The 24,708-nt window shown below is 36.9% G+C and overlaps 1 protein-coding gene across 50 annotated transcripts in view; it reads left to right on the top strand.

Moving 5' to 3' along the window:
* LOC106868757 (RNA-binding protein 5-A) overlaps positions 1-24,708 on the top strand; it is a 77,777-nt gene that overhangs the window by 46,606 nt on the left and 6,463 nt on the right. For 9 of the 50 annotated variants that reach the window (XR_016238408.1, XR_016238409.1, XM_089342101.1 and 6 more), the window contains 14 exons: positions 1,585-1,651; positions 6,049-6,122; positions 12,126-12,227; positions 12,353-12,413; positions 12,799-12,858; positions 13,724-13,988; positions 14,881-14,929; positions 16,439-16,592; positions 17,518-17,609; positions 20,490-20,814; positions 21,960-22,051; positions 22,412-22,588; positions 23,404-23,571; positions 24,464-24,517. Coding sequence is in view for 40 of the 50 variants with exons in the window: in XM_089342101.1 (XP_089198227.1) it covers positions 1,585-1,651; positions 6,049-6,122; positions 12,126-12,227; positions 12,353-12,413; positions 12,799-12,858; positions 13,724-13,988; positions 14,881-14,929; positions 16,439-16,592; positions 17,518-17,609; positions 20,490-20,814; positions 21,960-22,051; positions 22,412-22,588; positions 23,404-23,571; positions 24,464-24,517 (1,740 nt within the window). In the remaining 10 variants the exon portion in view is untranslated. Of the gene's footprint in view, positions 1-1,584; positions 1,652-6,048; positions 6,123-12,125; positions 12,228-12,352; positions 12,414-12,798; positions 12,859-13,723; positions 13,989-14,880; positions 14,939-16,438; positions 16,593-17,517; positions 17,610-20,489; positions 20,815-21,959; positions 22,052-22,411; positions 22,589-23,403; positions 23,572-24,463; positions 24,518-24,708 lie in introns of all 50 variants that reach the window. The other 41 variants (XR_016238407.1, XR_016238410.1, XM_089342098.1 and 38 more) reach the window with 7 other exon arrangements.

Genomic DNA, 24,708 nt, shown 5'->3' with positions numbered 1-24,708 from the left:
CTCCTTTACTTGTTTCAGTCAGTTGACTGCGGCCATGCTGGAGCACCGCCTTTAGTCGAGCTAATCGACCCCAGGACTTATTCTTTGTAAGTCTAGTACTTATTCTATCGGTCTCTTTTGCCGAACCGCTAAGTTACGGGGACGTAAACACACCAGCATCGGTTGTCAAGCGATGGTGGGGGGACAAACACAGACACACAAACGTAGACACACACACACACACACACACATATATATATATATACATATATACGACGGGCTTCTTTCAGTTTCCGTCTACCAAATCCACTCACAAGGCTTTGGTCGGCCTGAGGCTATAGTAGAAGACACTTGCCCAAGGTGCCACGCAGTGGGACTGAACCCTGAACCATGTGGTTGGTAAGCAAGCTACTTACCACACAGCCACTCCTGCGCCTATATATATATATATATATATATATATATATATATATATATATATATATATATATATATATATATATATATATATATATATATATATATATATATATATATATATATATATATATATATATATATATCACGCAGATAAACACACATATATAACAAATCTAAGATCTTTGTGGTTTTCCTCCCTGTTTACAATTATCTTTAAAAAATTTTGTTTAATAGATGTAAATTTTAACACTGAATCTGAATTTATTATTCATTTATTCCGGAAAAATTGTGCAAAAATGTTACAAGTGTTCAAAGTTTTGGTAAGTTTCCGAATTTTCAGCCAATCAAAAAACAGTGTGTTTTAAACTATGGATTTATATGAAAAATGAATTTCATTTAAAAAAAAAAATTTTTTTGACCATGGTTTCCACAACTGGATTCCCTTCACGATGCCAACTATTTTACAAAGCACCAGCATTTGTGTGTTCCCCCGAGTAACTTGCAAGACAAGGGCCCTCAACTGAAAGCGGTGGCTTTACATGAGGTCATGAGAGCTTAAAGTATGATGTGGGGACAGAAACAGGGGTCTTGCTGTGGAGGGGATGTATGCCTACCTGTATTGGAAACGCGAGAAGATGGTGGTGGCTAAGATGTGACAGGGCGTGCTCTCCAGGTACAAGGAGGTGGATATAAGAGAAATAGTAGAGGATTGGATGGGGTGAGTGAATGGTGGGTTGGTGGTGTGAAGCCAGGGGGAGAGATGAAGATGGTGATGTTGAGGTATCAGGGTACACCTTCAAGGCACTGAGGAGGTGAGGAGAGAGTGAGAAATGATGAAAAAACAGGGGTGAGATTGAATGTTGTGAAAGGTGAACGAAGGTTGATTCCATATATTGGTTTCAAATTTTGGTACAAGGCCAGCAATTTCAGGGAAGGGAGTTGGTCGATTACATCGGACCCCTTTGCTCAGCTGGTACTTATTTTATCAACACCCTAAAGGCTGAAAGGCTAAGTTGAACTCGGTGGAATTTGAACTCAGAATAAATGCCACTAAGCATTTTGCCCTGGTTTGCTATCAGTTCTGCTACCTCACCACCTTACCGATTCCATATATTCGTTTGTGTGTGCGTGTGTAGGTGCATGCATGTTATGACTCGTAATTTTATTTTTCTCTGTATCTTGTAGATTTTGACGGAACTAATGATAATTGGACTCAGTGTCAAAGATGTTCGATTAATGAGGAAAAGTTCTGGTGAGTGTTTTTTTTCTTCCTTTTTCATGTTATTTCATTTATTTCTTTTTATTGATAAATTTCTAAACAAATCTACTCACTGAGGGGGTTCTGAGAATATTGAAGAATATATATGTATATATAATATATATTTATATATATTATATGATATATATATATATATATATATATATATATATATATATATATATATATATATATAATATATATGTATGTGTATCTTGTGTGTATAAAATTGAAGGTGTGTTTTGTTGGATTTTTTAATGTATGTATATATATATATATATATATATATATATATATATATATATATATATATATATATATATATATATATATATATTTCTTTGTAAACTATGTTGGCTTTATTCACCAGGGTCTTTATTATTATTATTATTATTATTTTGTAAAACTTCTTGAATATATGATATGTAACCAAACTAACCTTCTCTTATTCACAGCTGTTTATCTTTGCAAGTCTTGTATAGATAGTAGTCTGTTATGATCTGTATTGATATCTGCCTTCACCGATTCACTGTTTTTCTATTCTTTGCTTTATATTCTTCACTGATTCACTTGTCTTTCGGTGTTTTGGGATCGAGCCAGTTTTTTTGCCTTTGCAAAACGGTGCTGTTGTTGTTGTCGTTTGACCCCCCCCCCCCTACACTGCTCCTGCTTGGGCAAACATTGTCTTAGTCATTACAATCTCCTTTGTTGTTTTCAAACATAGTATATTTAAGACGGCATTGTTGAGTGTATCTTGTTTTTTGTTGCTGTTTATATGTATATATATATATATATAATAATGATAATATTAGGGATAAAAATCCAAATTTACAGGTAAAAACTCAATTATGTGACTGTGGATTTTCATGGATGAGTTCATGAACTTTGGTTCTTTTCTCTAAAATTATATATATATATATATATATATATATATCATCATTGTCGTCGTTTAACGTCCGCTTTCCATGCTAGCATGGGTTGGACGATTTGACTGAGGACTGGTGAACCAGATGGTTACACAAGGCTCCAATCTGAACCTGGTGTATATATATATATATATATAATTGTGACACTAGGATGTTATTTCAGATGTTTGGTTGCAGCTAGGTGCTCTGTCCCAGGTTAGTAAACCATGCAATGCTCAAAATAAATAGTAAGGCTTCCAGTTAAATATTGAGTCCCCCTTTGGTGTCATAGTGATGATAAGATTGACTGTATTGTAATCTGAAACTGAAGGGCTTGAACACACCAACATCAGTTGTCAAGTGATGGTGGTGGGACAAACACAGATACACAAACACACACATACACATATATATACACAACAGGCTTCTTTCAGTTTCTGTCTACCAAATCCACTCACAGGGCTTTGGTTAGCCCAAGGCGAGAGTAGAATTCCCTCGCAGTGGGACCTTGAGCAAGTGTCTTTGGAAATATGTGTGTGTGTGTGTGTGTATTGAGTTCTTTTATTGTCTTTGTTCATTAGTTGCACCAGCAACAATGCTACTGCCAAATTACTATTCGCTACTAGTAATGATTATCTGTTCATATGTATATTGGCCATCTCTCCCCACTCCTCTTGTGTCTGTTTTTGGTCAAATTTTCTAAAAAGTCTGAACTTTTAAGGCTGTATTTAATAAATTTGTGACTTTTATTTTCCTTCCACTTCCAAAAAGTCTTTGGTCAACTTCTGTGGTTGCAAACACCACCACGACCCCCCCCCCCCCCCCAGGCCAGATTTAGTGACTACTCCCACCTAAATTATGCATTTTTGTAGATAACCTTGTTAATTCTTTAGCTTTCCGATTACTCTGTCTGGCTTAATGCTTATTTATTCACATTGTTTTTAATTAATCCTGCATTATCTTAATCACTTCAAGAGTTTGATAATCTGATTGTTTGTTTTAACAATGGCATTGTAGGACAGGCATGAAGTGTTGGATCTAGCCATTTTGAACATAAAACAGTTTGATTATTTGGGCCAGATATGACTGTTTTAAATACTCTAAGAGAATTAATTTTAATTGTTACTAAAGTTAAAGGCTGATACACTGACAAAATTGGACAAACTTTCTGGTCTTTTGCCTAGAAACAAATGGTATTAACCCTTTAGTGTTTAAACCGGCCATATCGGGCCCAATATATTCTACATGTTTTTATATTCAAACTGGTGATATCTAGCCTCTCACACCTGACCTACATTGACATTCTGAAAATAAACAATCACATCATTGAAACCTCAAAGCTATAAGATAATGCATGATTAATTCAAAACGATTTGAGTGAAAAAGTATTACATTTAACAGAGTAATCTGAACACTAAAGGGTTAATAGTAGGAAATTACGATAAACTCCAAAATTATTGTGAAGGCTTCTCAGCTGTGGCATATTTCACTTTAGTGCCAATCCAGTCCTGCCCACCACTGTTATCTCTCTCATCAACATCTCTATTATCTTTAGAGTCTTTTAGAAATTCTTGGCGTCTTATAATTGCTGGCTGGTCTCTTGTTCGCACTCAGGTTTTGTTTTTGTAAACAGATATAATCCATTGTTTTCACTTTCAGCTAATCAACATCTGTTTTCTTCTGGTAAGTAATGGCAAGTTTGATGATTGACTCGTCACTTTTTTAATCAATCCTACCTTAACAATTGTATTCATTTGCATTAACCGTTTTTATCATTTTGAACAGGAATACTGCTGTTAGCTGTGTGTGTGTGTGTGTGTGTGAGCGTTAGCACATCAGTGTAAAGTGCTTTGCATTTCTGATCAGTTCATATGTGACATTCATTTTGTAGATACATTGATTATTTTGTAAGAATTTTAATTGCTTAATTATTTAAAATGGAAAAAAGATGAGAAATTTAGAGTGTAGGTATTTGATTCTGCAGCTACTGTTCTGTGTAAGATAATCGCTGCTTCCATGATTGGATTAAGACACTTTGAACCTGCATACCTGAAGACATCAAAGTGACCATGCTTCACCTGCAGTTAGTAGGCTATTAATTAATTAATTAATTGATCGATTGACTATTACACTGTAGTAGTTGTCCTGTGACTGATTTGTCTTATATACAATCAGTGGTTGATTCCTTTGGACAAAGTAACTTATTTTTTTCTTTTAATTTGTTTTCTTTGACTTGATGACAGGTGAATTCTCATAAAGTACAAAGTGACTATCTTAGAAAGAAATCATTTATCACTTTTATGAATTTTTTCTTTTTTTTTCTTTATGAGTCAGCTGCTGGTTGCACTTCAAGTAAATTTTCAATAGAATCTAGATTTTTCTTGGAGTTTAGTAAAATATCTCTTTTACTTTTATACTGACATACATTGAAATGTGTCACCCCTGGCTCAACTGTTGTTTTTTTTTTTTTGTTTTTTTATCTGGCAGTTTCAAGAAATAATGATTAGAAAAGATTCTCAGAATTATTTTTATTTGAATTTTCCAAAGGAAGAATTGGTCACCAGTGGGACAAGCTAGCAGAATCATTGGCACACTGGACAAAATGCTTAGCAGCATTTCTTCCAGCTTCATGTTCTGTATTTAAATTCCACCAAGGTCTACTCTGCCTATGATCCTTTCAGTGTTGATAAAATAGGTACCGGTCAAACACTGGGGGTCAATGTAAGTGACTAACCCACTCTACTCAAAGTTGCTAGCCTTGTACCAAAACTAGAAAGAATTATTATGTTCTGACATTAAATTCTGTCAAGGTTAGCTTTCCTTTCCGTCCTTTTGGGGTCAATCTGAAAAGGGTCAGTTAAGCACTGGGCTTGCTGTTACCAACTGCATCCCTCTGCCAAACCATGTTGAGCCAGTGAGGCAGAGAAGGCTCAAGTATGATCTCCACATCAGACTGTGGTGGGTGGGGAGAACATGCTGACCCCTTCGTCCTCCTACAGTTGATTGAATCTAGGCAATCCAGTTTAGTCCAGTGCTTTAGTCTATTTAGATTTACTATATTTTGTTTTTTTATAACAAAAACAAGTTGGTCTAACTTTGGTCTCCATGTATTTTTTTTTCTCTCTCTCTTTAATTCTGTTTTGAATTTAATTTTTTCCTTAAGAATCTATATTACATTTGTTCTTTGAAAATCTTTTTTTTTTTTTTTTTGTAAATGTGAGAGAAAAGTATTAAATTAAAGAAAAAAAAGAGAAAAGATATTTTTTTCTTTTCTTTTCTTATTAATCTCAAATCTCGCCAAGAACCAAATGGTAAGTTTCTCAGAGAATCAACCAGCCTCAGTGAGTGGGTTTTGTTCATTTATTATCTTTTTTTTTTTTTTTTTGACCTTGGGTTTCACGTGTTCTGGTTGGTTTCAGATGATAACCGCCATATTTTTTTAGAAATTAGTTCCACTAATGCGGGACATTCTGAATACTTACGCAGGTGCATCCCGTGGGTTTGCTTTTGTGGAGTTTCAGAACGTAGCAGATGCCCAGCGCTGGATGGAACAGAATCAGGTCTTACTCAATTATCTAAGACTTTTGTACCGGTACAGTAGACCCCAAAAAAAAAAAAAAAAAAAATTACCATGCCCCCCCTTCCATACAGACATACACATGCATACATACACACATACATACAGACTAACAATCCCACACACCTATGTTTGCTTGCATATACAGATATGTATATAAATATATGTGTATATTTAGATATCGCATGCACATATATATGTATATATATTTGTTAAATACTGCAGACATGCTCATACATTGATACAGTGATATATATATATACACACACACATACATACATATCCATGCACACATACATATGCACACACATTTACACTCACATGCATACAATCATACATACACACACATGTATATATACACATTCACACACATATACATACCACATGACTCCCAGTCAATTGCTGTCTCAAGCAGTTTGTACACTGCTCAATTTTATTCTTTCTTAATGTTGTTTGTTGTTTCTGTTTCGTTTTTTTTTTTTTTGTTAATATATACTTTGTTTAAATAAAGGTTTCTGTCTAATTTTAAATAACCAAATACTACTACTACTACAATATTATTTATGGTCCTTATTATTTTTTTTTCCTCTCTCTCTTTCTCCTTACCCAGATCAGCATCTTTAGCTACACACACACTCACACATAACTTGTGTGCTAGACTAAATGCCATACTATTCATCTTGTATTCACGATTCCAAAGTACCACCTTAACTTTAATCATTTTTCTGTTCTATCTTGTTATAGTTGATGTTATTGTTAAGCCCCAGGTCAGTCCTGATTCAACTACACCTATGATCAAAAGCACTCCAGCTGTGGCAATCCCATCTTTCTAGAAGTAGGAAGACCACATTATTTAACGCAGGGGGTTTTATGACCTTTTTTTTTTTTGCCCATGGACGCCTTTGATTATTGTTCTACTCTGGTGGACCCTTCCATAGTGATTTGATGTTTAAAAAATAGTTCGAAATTCCTGTGTAGGTTTGCATTAGAACTCTTTGAGGGATCGTCTTTCACTGGCCAGAAAGACATGTTGAACTAAACTTAGGTAAAACACAAGAGAAAGGAATGTAGTTGTTCCTTGCAGTAAATACATCATCATCCTTTAACGTCTGCCTTCCATGCTGGTATGGGTTACATGGTTTGATAGGAGCTGGTCAGGCCGGTGACTGCACCAGACGTCTGTGTCCGGTTTAGCAGGGTTTTTATGGCACAAGGTCAGTTTTGGTGTGCTTTTTACAGGTGGATGCCCCCCCCCCCCAACATCTAAAGCAAAATTTTTTTCATAGGCCCATGAAATACAACTTGCTGACCCCCAATTTACTATTTTGCTCACTTAGATCCCCCCCAAATATTATATGGACCCTAGCTGAGAAGCACTGATTTACTGGGTCTTCTCCTATGCAGTGTTAACCCTTTGCTTGCCCTGTGTATCTTGCCATACACCAAACGTCTTCCCCTGGCATCCACATTCCCAGATTCATTCAACCACCAGAGTAACCTGGAACTTACGGACAGGAAAGCTTTCTATCATTCAAAGCATGAAACAAGGGCCAACTCAACGACTGATAAAGAGCATGGAAATTTCCTCTCGAATAAGAAATCACGAGAGACCCGAATTTCTCTCAAATAATGCTCTAACGTCTGAAAAACGGAGAGAGCATATTGAACAATGTACAGACATGGTTGTGTGGGTAAGGTGCTCACTCTGTAAACTCATGGTTCCAGGTTCAGTCCTACTGCATGGCGCCTTGGGCAGGTGTCTTCTACTATAGCCCCAGGTCAACCTATGCATTGTGAATTTACTTGGTAGACAGAATCAGTGTGAAAACTTGTCATTATATGTGTGTGTGTTTGTCTACCACTGCCTGACAACTGGTGTTGGTTTGTTTGCATCCCCAAAACTTAACAAAGGAAACTGATAGAATATAAGTACCAGACTTAGAAATAAATCCTGGTGCTGATTTGTTTAAGTGAACCCTTTCAAGGCTGTGCCCCAGCATGGTCGCAGTCCAATGACTGAAGCAGTAAAGGAAGAATGTAGACCTAGATATATTCAAAAAGATAGGACGGGTGTGGCTGGAATGCTTTTGGTTGTACCGTTGCTCATTTGAAGCTGACCTTGGGCTATAAACTACAACAACTCCGTAAAATTGAACTTTCCACAGTTTAATAGCACATTGGGTCGTAATCTCATTGCTGGAGATTTAGTCTTTGTCCAGTGTATAGGCTTGTCAAAAGCCTATATCAATTCCTCATCATTTTGTCCTTTTGATTGAGGTGAAAACGTTCAACTTGGCCATGATGAGGGCTTGGTGCCAGGTTATTACCTACAAAATCCATCGTTTCAACACATTAGGCCCAACATTTTATTCATCTGACCAGTTAGCGCTACATTTGATAGAAATAAAATAGTCATGAATTTCTCCAGCCCTGATTTGTTTTTGTGTTTTTAGAAAAAGGGTATGCAAAAATAAAATAAAATAAAATAAAAAAACAACTCAAAACAAGTTTTCTATCTGAGAAATATTCCGTGGGAATGGGTTGGTAATTTTTGTCCAGTTGTGTCTATATTTGTCTTGTCTATATTTTTGTTGATAAATTCCAATCTCACCATTCATACACAACCATTCTTTGCTTAGTATTTTTGAAGATTCTAAATTAGAATTTTTTTCACCAATTCACCACATTGCACATATATAACCTGCATATAAAAAAAACTGCACCACATGACTTTATTTTATTTTATTTATTTATTTATTTATTTTTTTGTGTAAACTGAAAAACTTAAATGTTTAGAGGAAATTTCAAATTAAAAAAAAATAATAATAATAAATGCTATCTGCTTTCTTAATTTAATATTGAGCTTTTTGCAGCATGCTTCCTCAGTTGAAATGATGCCCTATAAAAAAAAAAAAAAAAAAAATGAAAAAAGATTTAGTTTTAAACAATGCATGAGAATTCTTCTTGTCATAATTATATATTCTGGTTAATATCTATTAGTTAATAGTGTTTCTCCCCCTCTGTTGTACTCATATTCTCTCTCTCTCTCCCTCTTTTGTTCTTAAGCTTTGAACTTATTGAAATAGTGCAGTATCTGCCTGCATTATTGTTTGTTGAATACGTTTTAGGTCTTTGAAACAAGGATCAAGAATAGTTTTGATATATATTTCAAAACATGGCTGGGAAACACATTAGGGCAGTCAACCAGTCACATAAACATAGACAGACAGACAGGTGGGTAGGTAGGTAGGGGAGAATGTTGGAAATTGTTGTCAACCTTATTTTTACTTATTGTTGTTGTAGTTCTGTTATCTAGAATGGAATTCTACCCTAACCCTAACCCTGTCCTCTCTTTTCTCTGCCCATCGGTCATAAAATTTGTTTTGGGACCCAGATTTTTTTTTTACTATTGAAACCTCACTATTACAAAATGCATCCTACCACGGAGCCTCGACCTGGACCCTCAACCTGAAGTGCGTTTATGTCTCTGCTGTGTATATTACTGTTTCTCAGCTCTTTATCCCACCCATTGCCTTCTGCCCCTTGTCCGCATGTCGATCTTTCACTCTGATTAGAGATCATGAACCCCCTCCCCATACAGTTCTATGTTAATAGATTGGTTATAATGTGTCTGAATCCGGGTAGTAATGTTTTCTCCTTGTCTCCTCTCTCTTTCTCATGCACACACACACACACACACACACACACACACACACACACACACACATACAACACACACACCATACAACACACACGTTGGCTGTTCAGATATTAGATCTTTCTCTTTCATTTCATTCAGGCAAACATTATGAATAGTTTTTTGCTGCACACATGTATACATGTGTATATGTTTATATATATATATATATATATATATATATATAAATATATATATATATATATATATATATATATATATATAAATGTGTGTGCACGTATGTATTTGTGTGTGTGTGTGTATATATATATATGTAAATATGTATACATGTGTGTGTGTAATATATATATATAATATAGTACCCTTGGTTTTTTTTTTAAGTTACATATCTTTATTGTGATTTTCTGTTATTTTTATTTTTTCCGTTCCTGTACACCTGCACATCACATCAAACACATCCACACCCACCATTCCCACACAACTTTTTCCTTTTTTTTTTTTTCAATCTTTCAAAGATACTAAGCTAAACTAAAATATTTAGCATGCAGTTGCTTGTTTTGAAACTAATAGCTTGGTTACTTTCACTTCTCTATCTCTCTTTCTTTCTCTCTCTCATATTCCACATTTAAGATATTCAAATATAGTTTCGAAGAGGTTTTTAAACATTTTGTGAAAGAAGGAAAGGGCTTTCGTACATTTTTAAGACATCTCTGTTTGAGATGAGCACTAGAAGAAAAAAATATTATTATTATTATTATTATTATTATTATTATTATTATTATTATTATTATAACAAGAGCACTCAGAGAGCGTAAACCTCTGCCAAGGCAACACCAACGTCCTTTTAATGATTAGCTGGAGATGATTTTTAAAATGAGAATATCTGAAATAAACTCGACTGCTCTCACAAATGAGAATACTAAAAATGAACCCGATCGCTCTCAAAAATTAAGTAAAAGAACTGGAAAAATAATCCAGAATTCTTGTCCAGTACTGGATCACTCCCAAACTCTAATCAGTTCATGCCAGTCACGAAGCCAAACATTGTTGAAAGTTTCATCTGAATCCATCCAGCGATTCTTGAGATATCTTGTCCACGGACAAACAAACAAACTGAAAACAATACCTACACCTTTGCTAAAGCAGAGGTAATAATAAAAATCATTAGTGTGTCCCTCCTACAATCCGTTTCCAAGGAATTCCTTTTTTTTTTTTAATTAGTTCCGAATTTTTGTTCCGAACCATCCTAATTTATTTAATGTGGATTCTATAGCAGTGAGCAGCCAAATGTTTGTTCTTTGCAAAGCGAAATTGTGTCGTGGCTTCCCAGCAGAACTTGCACATGATTTCCTGTATGTCATCTCTTTCTTCGTTCTTTGAAAACATGCTCCCCCCCAACCCCATCCAACTTCTCACCTCAGCTCAGCTTTGCAGCTCCATTTTTTAATATTTTTTTATTTTAATGTCTTCCCTTGCCAAAGTTTTTTTTTTTTTTTCTTTTTATCACCCTGCCAATTAATTTATTAATTAACTATGATGATGATGTTGATAGCTGCTATTTTTAGTGCTCTCTTACTACTACTATTACTACTACTATCCTTCTGAAACTTCTAGTATAACTCACACGCATATACACATATACACAACAATAATATCCATCTCCACACACATACACACACACACACACACACACACACCCTTATCACCAGCACAGGGTTTCAAACCCTGTCAGTTGATATCTAATTTTTTTTCCCCAAAATATTTTAACAAGGGTTTTTTTTTCGTTTTTAATTTTTTTTATACAATTTATCAATTATTGGCTTAGATAGGAATTCATGCCTCGTTAGTTTAATAAATTATATTATATATATACATATATAAAAAAAAAAAAAAAAGCAATTGTACATTTTTTCTTGGTAGATTTTTTTTTAACCATAAATCTTTGTGTTTATTTCTACTTTAGAGATGTTTACTGTCTTCTGTAGAGTAAAAAAAAAAAAAAAGAAAAAATGACAGAGAAAACATATACATGTATGTATATATATGTATGTATATATATGTATGTATATGTGTGTATATATATATAGATAAATATATATATATATATTTATATGTTACTTGTATCTTTTGTCTACCTACATTGATATTAAGTACTACTACTACCTACTACTACTTCTACTACTACTAGACGTCACGTTGACCTGAGGCTTCCAAAGACATACTTGATGTGTGTCCCGAACCTAGATCATGGCATTGGCAAAATGGATGATGTGTTGCTATCACATGGTTTCCGTTTCATTTATACTGACTTCCTTCTTTTGCTTCCAGGGGTCGCTCTACCTGCAGGACCAGTTCCATGTCACTATGCACTACAGTCAGCCCAAAATGGGGCCTGAGAAAGTACAGAAGTGTGACTGGGTTTGTACGAAGGTAAGTAAGGGGTGTGCCCTGTGGCTTTTATTTTTCTTTATCTTTTTTTCGCTGGTGCCACATAAGAGCACCCGGCATGTTTTAGGAAATAGTTACTCATATTTTTAAAATTCTGTTCATTTCAGTGTGGAGCTCACAATTTCAAACGAAGGGATTTCTGTTTCCAATGCAGTGTGTCACGAGAAGGTAAGGTCCCTCACTCCTTTACCTGTTCTTTTATGCTCTTTTGGGGGTCGGGGGGGGGGGGCAGAATCTTGAGATTTCAGTCTTTTGCTTAATCGGAATGTGGCTCTAGATTTGCTTTAGTAATTTTTCCAGCAAGTACAGGCAAATAACACCAGACATGTTTCAGTTTTATTCTGACTTCATCAGCAAATTATAAACTTCATCTTACGTACAAGGAAATACAAACGTTTAGAGAATAGAGAATGCAGTTGGCATTTATTCAAACAAAATATAAATATATGTATATAGAACTGCAAATATATGATTCTGTTCTAGAATCTATCTTTTAGATAATTTCTAGTTCTTCGTGATATGCTTATAATTGCTTCTTGATATGGTTTTTCAGAATCAGAACGAGCCAAAGAAGGAGATGGATTTGATCAAGTTGGGACAAACCCTTGCAATAGTAAGTTTGAGGTTTCCCTTTTAACCTTTTTTTTTTTTGTCCTTTCGGTTTTTACTATTCGGTGTTGCACAACCTGTGCGCAGTACGTCCGGTGGAGTGTCTTGGTCCCTTCACAGTAGCAACAGTGTGCCGGGATCGGATTACTACATTAATCCACTTTTTGAAGGATGTGAAGGTATGATGGCGGGACATTAGGATGTACCTTTGTTTTTCAAGTCAGGTTCTTGTTCTATTAGTGTCTTAAGTTACAGAAAGTAAACAAACCAGCACTGGTTATCAAGCAGTAGGTGGAACACACACATATATATACTATAAGCTGCTCTCAGTTTCCATCTACCAAATCTATTTACAAGGCTTTGGTCATCCTGGGGCTTTTGGAGAAGACACTTGCCCATGGTGCCATGTAGTGGGACCATACCCCAAAACCAAGTAGTTGGGCAGCAAATGTCTTATCACTCAGCCAAACCTATAATTAAAGATTGTAATTAAAAATCGAACTTTCATAAAGATCTGGGAAATTAGACACATTCTACTATATGTGTCTCATTGAGTCCAGATGAAACTCATCATCCTACATTTGTTTTCCATGCTGGCATGTGTTGGACGGTTTGACAGAAGCTGACCAGCTGAAGGGCTGTTCAGGCTCCATGTCTTGTTTTGGTGTGGTTTCTACGGCTGGATGCCCTTCCTAATGCCAATTATAGGACAGAAATGAGCCCAAGTTAAATTTGAACCTCGTGCAGAGAGATGTTAGTATATATCCTACCAGGCATGAGTGATATATATATATCTAGCGTTAAAGATTGTCTTTCTACTTCTTTGCTTTTTTTTTTTTATATTTCTTTTTTTTAATATTTTATTACAGCTTTGATATTCCGTGGTTTGGATGCCCTGACCACTGAAGAAACGTTGTCGCAAGCACTGAGCCAGCAAATGTCGCTTACACTGAAAAACATTAAGATCATCCGTGATGAATTAACGAACACGTCACAGGGCTATGGTTTTGCCGAAATGGGTTCCATCCTCGAGTCTACGCAAGTCTTGGAGCATTTACGCCAGATGAACCCACCTTTTGAAGTGGAGGGCAAACTAATCTTGGTAGCATTTGCCAAGAACACCTTCAGCACGGTGTAAGTAGCGGTTTCTCTACCCCTCCCCCTTTTTTTCTCTCTCTCACACACACACACACACACATACGTATTATAGTGGCTGTGTGGTAAGTAGCTTGCTTCCCTACCACATGGTTCCGGGTTCAGTCCCACTGCATGGCACCTTCGGCAAGTGTCTTCTACTATAGCCTCGGGCCGACCAAAGCCTTGTGAATGGATTTGGTAGACGGAAACTGAAAGAAGCCTGTCGTATATATATATGTGTGTGTGTGTGTGTGTGTGTGTCTGTATTTCCCCATACACACACCATCGCTTGACAACCCATGTTGGTGTGTTTATGTCCCCATAACTTAGCGGTTCGGCAAAAGAGGCTGATAGAATAAGTACTAGGCTTACAAAGAATAGGTCCTGGGGGTCGATTTGCTCAAGTAAAGGCGGTGCTCCAGCATGGCTGCAACAAGTAAAAGAATAAAAGAATGTATGTATGTATATCGTTTGTTTTACTTGTTTCAGTCATTAGACTGTGGCCATGCTGGGGCAGCACTGCCTTGAAGAATTTTTACTTGAATGAATCGACATAAGTGGGGTGCAGTTTGTTTGACAATCCTTCAAGGTGGTGCTCCAGCATGGCTACAGTCCAGTGACTAAAACAAGTATAAGGTGTGTGTGTGTGTACATATATATTGTAATTTTCTTTTTTTTCCTTTTTTTTTTTACCGTGAACTAATTAACCCAAGGATGTAAACTTGATCATGACACATCAGTGGGGGGATTACAGATTATGCTAATCCCTTCCTCTCCTTTAATTAACGTATATGTTTGCATAAAATTCATAAATCTCACAAACTTATCTGCTCTGCTAATGTCGGTTTTCTTTTCATTTTTTCTTTTTTCCTTCTTTATCTTCCCATAGAATGGCAACACTAAACAGTCGACCTAACTCATACACGGGAGGTCAAATGGTGAGTAAGGTAATTTCACTATGATCGGATGGTGTGGGAAACCATAATTGATGATCTGTTAAACTACTACTCATTCTCTCTTTCCTGCTCCTCTCTCTCTCTCTCTCTCTCTGTTTTCCATTCCAAATGCATATACAAGGTCTGATCAATAAGTATCCGGACTGTTGCCATAGTAACAAAGCTAAAGCACGCAGAGTGAAGCCGCTTGGCAAAGATTGACCTTGACCTCTGCTGTGCATGTGCACTAAGTTTTAACGTTCTAGTTCACTTCCGCTGTTTACAGCAGTGCTTGGAAGGAAGGTGTGTAGTGTGTAATCATTGCGTTGACCACGACAAAGTTTTGTGCCAAAACTGCTTTCAGCTGACCATGCACAAGATTTCTTTGATTGTGTCAAGAACGATGAAAACTTTTTTGCGTAGGCCCCTGAGCAGGCGTCGCCAAGCTTTTGGCAAAATTTGATGCAGATCCTCTGCTCAGCTTTCTCTGTCATGATCAATGCAACGATCACACGCTACACACATTCCTTCCAAGCACTGCTGTAAACAGCAGAAGTGAGTTAGCTCGTTAAAACTTAGTGCGCAGAGTTCAAGATCAATCTGTTTGGTTTAGCTTCGTTCCCATGACAACAGACCGGGTACTTATTGATCAGGTCATGTGTCACTGGTGATGAAGCAAGCAAGTATTTGTATGTCTGTTTCCGTTTCTTTGTGCCTTATGACTTAGGGAAGAGAGGGTGACACACCTGATCTTTTTGTAGGGCCCTTCGGCTGGTGGAGTCGGGATGTGGATGGAGTTATTCTCCACCCAGAGACCTGTCCATAATGCTTGCACCAGTGTGGATTTAACTAATGGCATCCAATGAACCAGGTCATTGTATTAAAGCATAGCAACAGATTGTGTTGACCGTCCAGCTACATGTGCAGTCTGTTTAACTGGTGTGTGCATTTAGCTGCTGCTCTGTTCCATTGGAGCCATGTTAGATTCACAGCTGTGTGTGTCTCCTTATTTTGACTGCATAACGGTTGTGAATGAGTATCCTTAATTTCCGATCTTCAGTGAAAAGATGTCTGGCCTTTGGTAAATATTTACCATGATCGGAAACAGTTAAGGCTTTGGTGACAGATATGGCATTTAACCACATAAAATCTGCCTCGATAAATTCTCTCCAACCGCTATGGAGCTTGCAAAACTGGATGTTAAAAGACAACTGCAGTGTGAACAGAGGTAATTCCAACTGAACTAAATGGCACCTTGATTATGGTGCCACAGTGAGATAAAACCCAAAACTACATGATTATGAACCAAAAATCATATCCGCTTAGCTGTTTTCTTTCTTTCTTTTTTTTTTCATGCTGCAGTTCTTGGAGCCCAAGGACGACTGCATAAAAAGTTAGAAAATAAAAGATCTAGGGTAGATCTTGTAGCTAAGTAATGCCCAAGAAGCCATAGATTCCTGTCAGTATTGTTTACTAATGAATGTTTGTCGGTTTTCTTATTGTTTTTCTCAGCAGCGTTCCTGGAACTATGATCAGCAACATGGTGATTATTATTATAATCCTTCTGGTTATGAACATTCAACATTCTACGACCAAAATAATCCTCACTATGGCCAAGGTCAAGGTTATGACTCCAGTTACTACAACCAAAATTACACCCATCAAGGTATCATTATCTACTTCCCATGTTCTCTCTCTCTCTCTCTCTCTTAGCTATCCATCTTTCTCCTTAAATAAAATTTAACTTTCTCTCCCTCTCTCCCCTTTCTATATTTCTATCTTTTTCCTATCTATCTCTAATCCCCTTAATGTTAGGTACAGTAGTCCTTACAGGATTGGTTGCTATTTTTGTATATTTATATATATGTATGTGTGTATGTATGTATTATGCATTTTGTGAATGATGGTCCACTCTGTAAAGTGGTTGGCATTTGGAGGGGCATCCAGCTGTAAAACCATGTCAAAACTGACAGTGGAACTGGGTGCAGTCCTCTGGCTTGCCAGTTCCTGTGAAACTGCTCAACTCATGCCAGCATGGAAGACAGACGTTAAATGATGATGATGAATAATAGGCATGGCTGTGTAGTTAAAAAGCTTGTTTCTCAACTATGTAGTTTCAGGTTCAATCCAACTGCACGGCACCTTGGGCAAATGTCTTTTACTATAGTCCCAAGCTGACCAAAGCATTCTCAGTGAATATGACAGACAAATTGAAAGAAATCTGTTTGTGTGCGCGCGCATGTTTGCATCTCTTTGTCTTGACATCATTTGATTGTTGTAAATGAATGGCCTTCGTTTCCAATATTCTACAAAAACATGTCTGGCCATAGGGGAAATATTACCTTGCTTGGATACAAGTGAAGGTTGGTGACAACAAGAGTATCCAGCTGTAGAATATTTGCCCCAATAAACGCTGTCTGGCCAGTGCAAGCATGCAAAAGTGGATGTTAAAAACAATGATGATAAATAAATCACTAGCTTCGTTAAATATCGTAATTGCTGTAAATGTGAGTTCTTGTGTTTTTGTCTGAGGTTTCTGAAGTTGGTGTTAAAGCTCATTTCTTCTTGTTCTTCTTGTGTGTTTCAAATAGCCGATTCCACCAACGCTGCAGCTGCTGTAGCACAGGCTGCCATCCAACAAGCTCAAGCTGCTAAACAGTACCAGAAACATTATCAGAAACAGGTAAAGCAAACAGTTTGCACTTGGAATATGGTCTCTTTCGCACTTTAGGAAAAAAAGGGTTGCCAGATCTATTTCCCCGAAATCTTTGAAAATTTTTCAAAAAGTATCCCAAAAAGTGTCCCTATCATATTTTAGCCCAGTGATTCTTAACTGGGATTCATATGGCCAAGGTTTGTTTTTAAAATTAATTGCCACAAACTGGTTATACTTCTGCATTGCACAAAATATTTTAACAATTTTTTTTTAATGCAGTTTCTAATAATATTTAAAAATATACTACAGCTTTTTAAATATCAAATAGCTACATGGGTCCGCCCGAGTAAAATAGGGATCAAAGGGGCCCATAAGTAAAAAATAGTTGAGTATCTCTGCTTTAGCTTCTCAACTCCCAATACAAAACCAGTTCTGCTATAATCCCACTCACTTGAATGGGTTTCTTATTTTCTCTTTGTCTTGCAAATTACTTGGCAGTCATACTGGTGTTAGGAAGGGTGTCCAGCCACAGAGACCAGGCCAAAGCAGATGTTAGTGTTTGACAGTCTTCTGGAGCATTGGATCCTGTCAAACCATCCCAGCACAATTATGATATTCAATCAGTTTCTTAATTTGAACCTGGTGGCATGCTACTTTGAGTGAAGCACGTATTGTATGCTATTTTAAGTGCATTCACTTCAGCACGAAGCAGCAGCAATGGTCGGAGAGTGGTAACATTGCAGTGGACGAGCATCCCGTTCTGCCAAGTGTTTCTTCTATTAATCATTTCAGTGTCACAGAGATCTATCATAATGGGTTTTGTAGTCTTAAGACAAGACTTCAACTTTTTATAACGGTCCTAAAAAAAAAAAGTGTTAATCTGCCATTTGTAGTCCAGTCTGGCAACCCTGTTGGGAAGGGAGTTTACATATATAAGTATGTATGTATATAAATGAATTTATCTATAAAATAATTATTCATATTATAGAAGAGTATATGCTGTGTGTGTGCATGCATGTGTATATATATATCTATATATAAGTCAGTAAATAGTGGGGTTTTGTTAACCGCACGTGGAGAAATAATAGGAAAATGAAAAATAATAATAAGGCAGAATGCTAAACTGGAAGCATGTTTTAATAAAGATTTCTCTAACCGGCTTTTATTGCGAAGCAAATTTTCAAGAAGAGGGAGAATGAAAATGTTTTTTACAAAGAAGTACAAAATGAAGAAAATAATATATAAAAAAATAACTATACCAATACATTATATTGTCTTTGAGTTTTTGAAGTTCAATGGTAATTCATGTAGGTAATAGTTGGAAAAATAAGGATGCATGAGAGTTGTGTTAGGTTTAAAGAAAGGACTAAAAGTTTGTGTTAAGCAGGAAGTGTGGTGTCAAAACAGGAAGTGTGTGTAAGGGGAGACAAATCTTTTTAGTTGGAGTTATGAACTCTTCCTGTTGAAAAAAAGAGTTCATAGCTCCAACTAAAAAGATTTGTCTCCCCTTACACACACTTCCTGTTTTGACACCACATTTCCTGCTTAACACAAACTTTTAGCCCTTTCTTTAAACCTAACACAACTCTCAACTCTCATGCATCCTTATTTTTCCAACTATTATCTACATGGATTACCATTGAACTTCAAAAGCTCAAAGACAATATAATGTATTGGTATAGTTATTTTTTTTATATATTATTTTCTTCATTTTGTACTTCTTTGTAAAAAACATTTTCATTCTGCCTCTTCTTGAAAATTTGCTTCGCAATGAAAGCCGGTTAGAGAAATCTTTATTAAAATATGCTTCCAGTTTAGCATTCTGCCTTATTATTATTTTTTATTTTCCTATATATATATATATATATATATATATATATATATATAATGTATGTAGGCTCTGAATTGGCAGGATTATTAGAACACTAGATGAAGTATTTTGCAGTACTTGTTCCCCCTTGTGTTCCATTCTTGCTTTTATATATATATTGGCACAAGCGGCACCTTGGGCAAGTTTCTTCTACTATAATATCTAGCTGATTAGATGGATTTGGCAGCAGAAAGAGGAAGAAGCTCATATATGTGTGTGTATGTGTGTAGGCATGTGACTGTGTATTGAAGTGGAAAATCAGTGTGTTGAACAAAAAATATTTTATGATATGTGGTTCCTTCTGTGTTGCACCCAGATTGACTTTGTCATTCTGTCTACTGCAGTCAATAAAATGAGTACCAGACTTTAGGGTTACTGGGTCAACTAGAACATAAACCCTGAAAGCAGTACCCCGATATGGCCACAAGTCCTTTTACTGGAACCAATAAAAGGCTAAGAGGTGTGTGTGACAGACACACTACACGGTTGTGTGGATGGATGGAAATTATGATTCCACTTGAAGGCAAGGAGTGGTTTCTGGATATGATTGATAATAAATATTGGTACTTGATCTCAGTGCAGTGTGATTGATTGAATTAGTCTAATTAATAATCGACTGCTTCTTTATTTCATCAAACTCAGAAGAATGGTAAGCAAAGTTGACCATGGCTAGATTTGAACTCAAGATAAAAAATAGCTGTAACTAGATACCACCAGGTATTTTTGTTCGTTGCTCCACCATTCTGCCAATCCTCGACACAATGCCACTCATTTAAGGTGAAGGCTACAAAACAATTGTATTGTCCCTAACATGTTACTGGTACTTTTAGCTTAGATGCAAGGCCACAAATTTTGTGGGGAAGGGCTAGTTGATTAAACCAGACCCCAGTACTTGACTGGTACTTTATTTTATCAACACCCTCCCAAAATAATGAAAGGTAGAGTTGACTTCAGCAAGATTTTAATTTCGAGGTCAACTTGTGCCTCTCATTGGCCATTTACCAATGGTTTGTAATGGTCAGCTTGTCGTTTTCAAGGTGCAAGAACAACAGAAATTGGCTGAAATGTCTCCCGAGCAGCGTTTGGCCCATCTGGCTCAGAATTGGTCACAACAAAAAAATCTTTCTCCATCTTCACAGTCTTCCCAGGCGCTATCAGCAGCTGGAACCGCAGCCACGGCAGCCGCCGTAACAGTCGGCGCACCCACCACTGTCGATGTGAATGCAGACGGCAGCACAATCACTGATAGTTCTACACATAAAGGCTCGCCAACCGTTTCCAAACTGCCTGTACTACAGAGTTCACAACCTGCCTTTCAGACGCCAACAGGAATGCCAGTCAATGACGAGTACCCCAAATATCGTAAGTTTCTAAAGTTCTACACAGCTCATGTTTTTTTTTACTCCCTTCTCTCTCTCAAATTCTGTCTCTGTTCTATCTTATCTAACTCCTCCTTATTCCCAATAAACCTACAACCAGTATATTGTAAGAATTCTCATGTAAATTTTTGAACTTCCTAACATTTTTCTGTCAAATATTTTTCATTCATATAAGTTTGTGTGTGTAAACACGAGGGGGGCGGGTGACAAGTTCCTGGTTTTGGGTAAAAGAAAATACAGGACGATCGGTTAATTATGATTTTATTCAACATATTCCCCTCTCAGATTCACACACTTATTGCAGCAGTCCTTCAGTTTTTTTCTAAGCCCTGTAAAAAAAGAACTTGGAAGGCTGAACTTCTAACCAGGCCTTTTGCGATACCCTTAAAGCCAGGAACTTTTCAACACCCCCTCATATGTGTGTGTGTATGTGTATATATATTTATTTCTTTATTGCCCACAAGGGGCTAAACATAGACGGGACAAACAAGGACAGACAAAGGGATTAAGTTGATTACATTGACTCCAGTGCATAACTGGTACTTATTTAATCGACCCCGAAAGGATGAAAGGCAAAGTCGACCTCGGCTGAATTTGAACTCAGAACATAACGTCAGGCACAGTCATGGCTGTGTGATTATAAAGCTCACTTTGCAACCACATGGTTTCGGGTTCAGTTCCATTGCATGGTACATTGGGCAAGTGTCTTCTGCTATAGCCCCCCAGGCCTATCAGTGCTTTGCGATTAAATTTGATTGATTGAATACTGTTTGGAACCTCATCATGTGTCTGTGTGTCTCCTTGTCCTTGACTTTGCTGGATAGTTGTAAATGAATGTGACTCTCATACAAGCAGTGTCGTTTATTTCTGATCATCTGCAAATCATGTCTGGCCATTGGGGAAATATTACCTCCCTTGGGAACAGGCAAGGGTTGGTGACAGGAAGGGCGTCCAGCCATAGAAAATCTGCATCAGTTAACTCCATCTGACCCATGCCGACATGGAAAACTGGACATTAAAATGATGATGATGTTTTATATTCGAGTGTGTGTGTGTGTACATTCAGTAAATTGTCAGTGTAAAGATGAATGCTCCCCCTCTGTATATTGTTATCCGTTTTCTTTACAGCATCGCCTGATGTTTGTACCTATCAATACGACGACAGCTCTGGATATTACTATGATCCTTCCACTGGACTCTACTACGATGCCAACTCTCAAGTAAGACACACTTTTAAATACTTTGCTGCTCCCTTTTGTTTTCTGTTTATGACTGCACTTCTAATGAAATAAGCTTAGCTGTGTTTAAATAACTCTTATCATCATCATCATCATCATCGTCTTCATCATCCTTCTGCTATGATTCCATTCACATCAAGGCTGCTTTAGATAAAGTAACCAATCAAATGCCGGGCTTTATTATTCCCAGTATTCAATTGGTTACTTCTCAAACCTTCTAAGGGATGAATGACAAAGTTGACCTCGACAAAATCTATACTCAGAATGTGGCTTCGCTAAGGCGGAGGTAATACAATGACAACGGCAATAATAATGTGTTTCTTGTTTATTATCTATTTTCAGTATTATTACAATGCTTCCACGTGCCAATTTTTGTACTGGGATGCTGAGAAATCCACTTACCTACCTGCTCCAACTGGGGCTGGCGGTCAGCAATGTGATGACAAAGATGGAGACAACAGAGGCAAAAAGAAGGAAGACAAGAAAGAAAAAGTGAAGATTGCCAAAAAAATTGCAAAGGTACTTTGAGCCCAAAGTCCACCCCCCCCCCCCCCCCAAATATTCACCATATTTACTCATGTATATGCCATACCCTTTATTTAAGTGTTAATTCTTGGTATTAAATTTTTTTCCTTTCCATATTCAGATATCAGCTTTGCCCTGTATATGTCACACCCCAGTTTTTTTTTTTTTTTTTTTTTTTTTTTCTTTTTAGTGGGGTGGTTTCATTTAAAATCTAGTATAAAATAGTGCAACTTAACACCAGTAAATTTGGAACAGAGAGAAAACTATTGGTCGGTTTGTTTTATTAATCATAATTGTGTATAGTATAATTACAAGCGACTCTTTGTCGTATCTGATGGCGTTACTATAACGCAGAACCCTTTCCGAAACTGATTTATGATTTGTTTGACCTGTTAATGAAATTTTAACTTCATAAGCAAGAAAGGAAAAAATTAATAATTATTTGTAATACATTTTTATGCAGGCATTCCCTGATACTTCAAGGGTTCTCTAAGACGGAAAAAGTTAGGGAACACTACCTTAACCCTTCAGCATTTAAAACAGCCACATCCGGTTGAAAAATTTCTATTTTTATGCTCACACTAGCCATATCTGGCCTTTCACACCTATCCTACAATGTCATTCTAAAACTATACAGTCACATCGTAAAATCTCGAAGGTACCAGATAATGATTAATTCAAAATAATGTGACTGCTAAAGGGTTAGTTAAGATAACAGTCTAATTTGATCCAGTATGTTGCTATTTTAAAGAGATAGGAACTTTTGTTGTTTTTCAAGTGGTGTTTTATTTATTTTTTTTTTCTTCTAGGACATGGAAAAGTGGGCGAAAACATTGAACGCTCAAAAAGAAGCCATCAAAGAAGGTTTTAAGAAGACAAATGTAAATATCATTGGTCCCGTTATTCCTATGAAACGGGTGATTGAAGAACGTGAGTCTGCAACTGCTGACGCTGGCTATGCAATCCTTGAGAAAACGGTAAGCACACTGGTTTCAGATTTTCTAGTGTAGGCATCTTGTTTAGCTCCAGCTTGACTTGAATCAAGCAGGCCCACAAGTTGCTAAGAAATTAAAAGGAAATTTCTTATATGTTTTTATCCAACATGTACAATTTTGTGATTCCAATTAGGAACTGGAATATATGTGATGGTGAATAAGCACCATCATGATATCAAAGAATTTTTCCAACTTCCTGTTTTGTGTTATATGTGTGTGTGTGTGTGTGTGTATCATTATCATCACTATCATTTAACATCCATCTTCCATGCATGCATAGGTGGGCTGGTTCACAGGAGCCGGCCAGGTAGAAAAATTACCCCAAGCTGCTGTATCTGTTTTGGCAGGGTTTTTACAGCTGGTTGCCCTTCCTTACACCAACCACTCTGCAGGGTAGGCTCGGTGCTTTTTATATGGCACTAGCACAGGCAAGGTTAGTTTTGGCATGGTTTTTACAGCTGGACGCCCTTCCAAATGCCAACCACTTTACAGTGTGGACTGGATGCTTTCTTTTGTGGCACCAGCACTGGCAGAGTCACCAAGTAACTTGCAAGACAAGGGATCTTTGAGAGAGGCAGGGGCATTTGAGGAAGGGAACTTGTGCCTGAGAATGAAAGGTTAGAGGGTGACAAAGACACAGAGGCAGAAACAGGTGTCTTGCTATAACGGAGGGGACATTGGAGGTGGTGACCCAGTATCAGATGATGAAAGGTTATTCGGGGGAGGATAAGGTGTATCCATCATCTTTTGGATGCACATTGTATCATCAGATCAGAATAGTGGCCAAGTCTAAATGTGTGTGCTGTAACATTTTCCATATTGCTTCTTTTCTGTCTTCATTCCAAGCTTAATCTCTTTTCTTTGATTATTGCAGAGTAGCGGCAGAGGTCTAGAAGACAAGCGGTTAATGCCTCCACCTTGTCCAATGGTAAGTTCCTGTTGTAAACATCCTTCTTCTTCTGCCTGCAGAGTGTTGACTGCCAAATTGTAAAGCAGATTGTAATTTCCTTCTGCTTCTGGTATTTGGTTCTAGAAATACATCACTTTTCTCTCTCTCATGCCAGCTTGGAATACAGATAATGAATTATGATGTGTCTGTGTATGTTGTGTATACCTTTA

This window comes from Octopus bimaculoides, chromosome 25 (genome assembly GCF_046866305.1).
Source record: "Octopus bimaculoides isolate indiv1 chromosome 25, ASM4686630v1, whole genome shotgun sequence".
In the NCBI taxonomy this organism is placed as follows: Eukaryota; Metazoa; Mollusca; class Cephalopoda; order Octopoda; family Octopodidae; genus Octopus; species Octopus bimaculoides.
The sequence above is the reverse complement of the archived record's forward strand: the minus strand, read 5'-3'. Positions and strand labels throughout refer to the sequence as shown.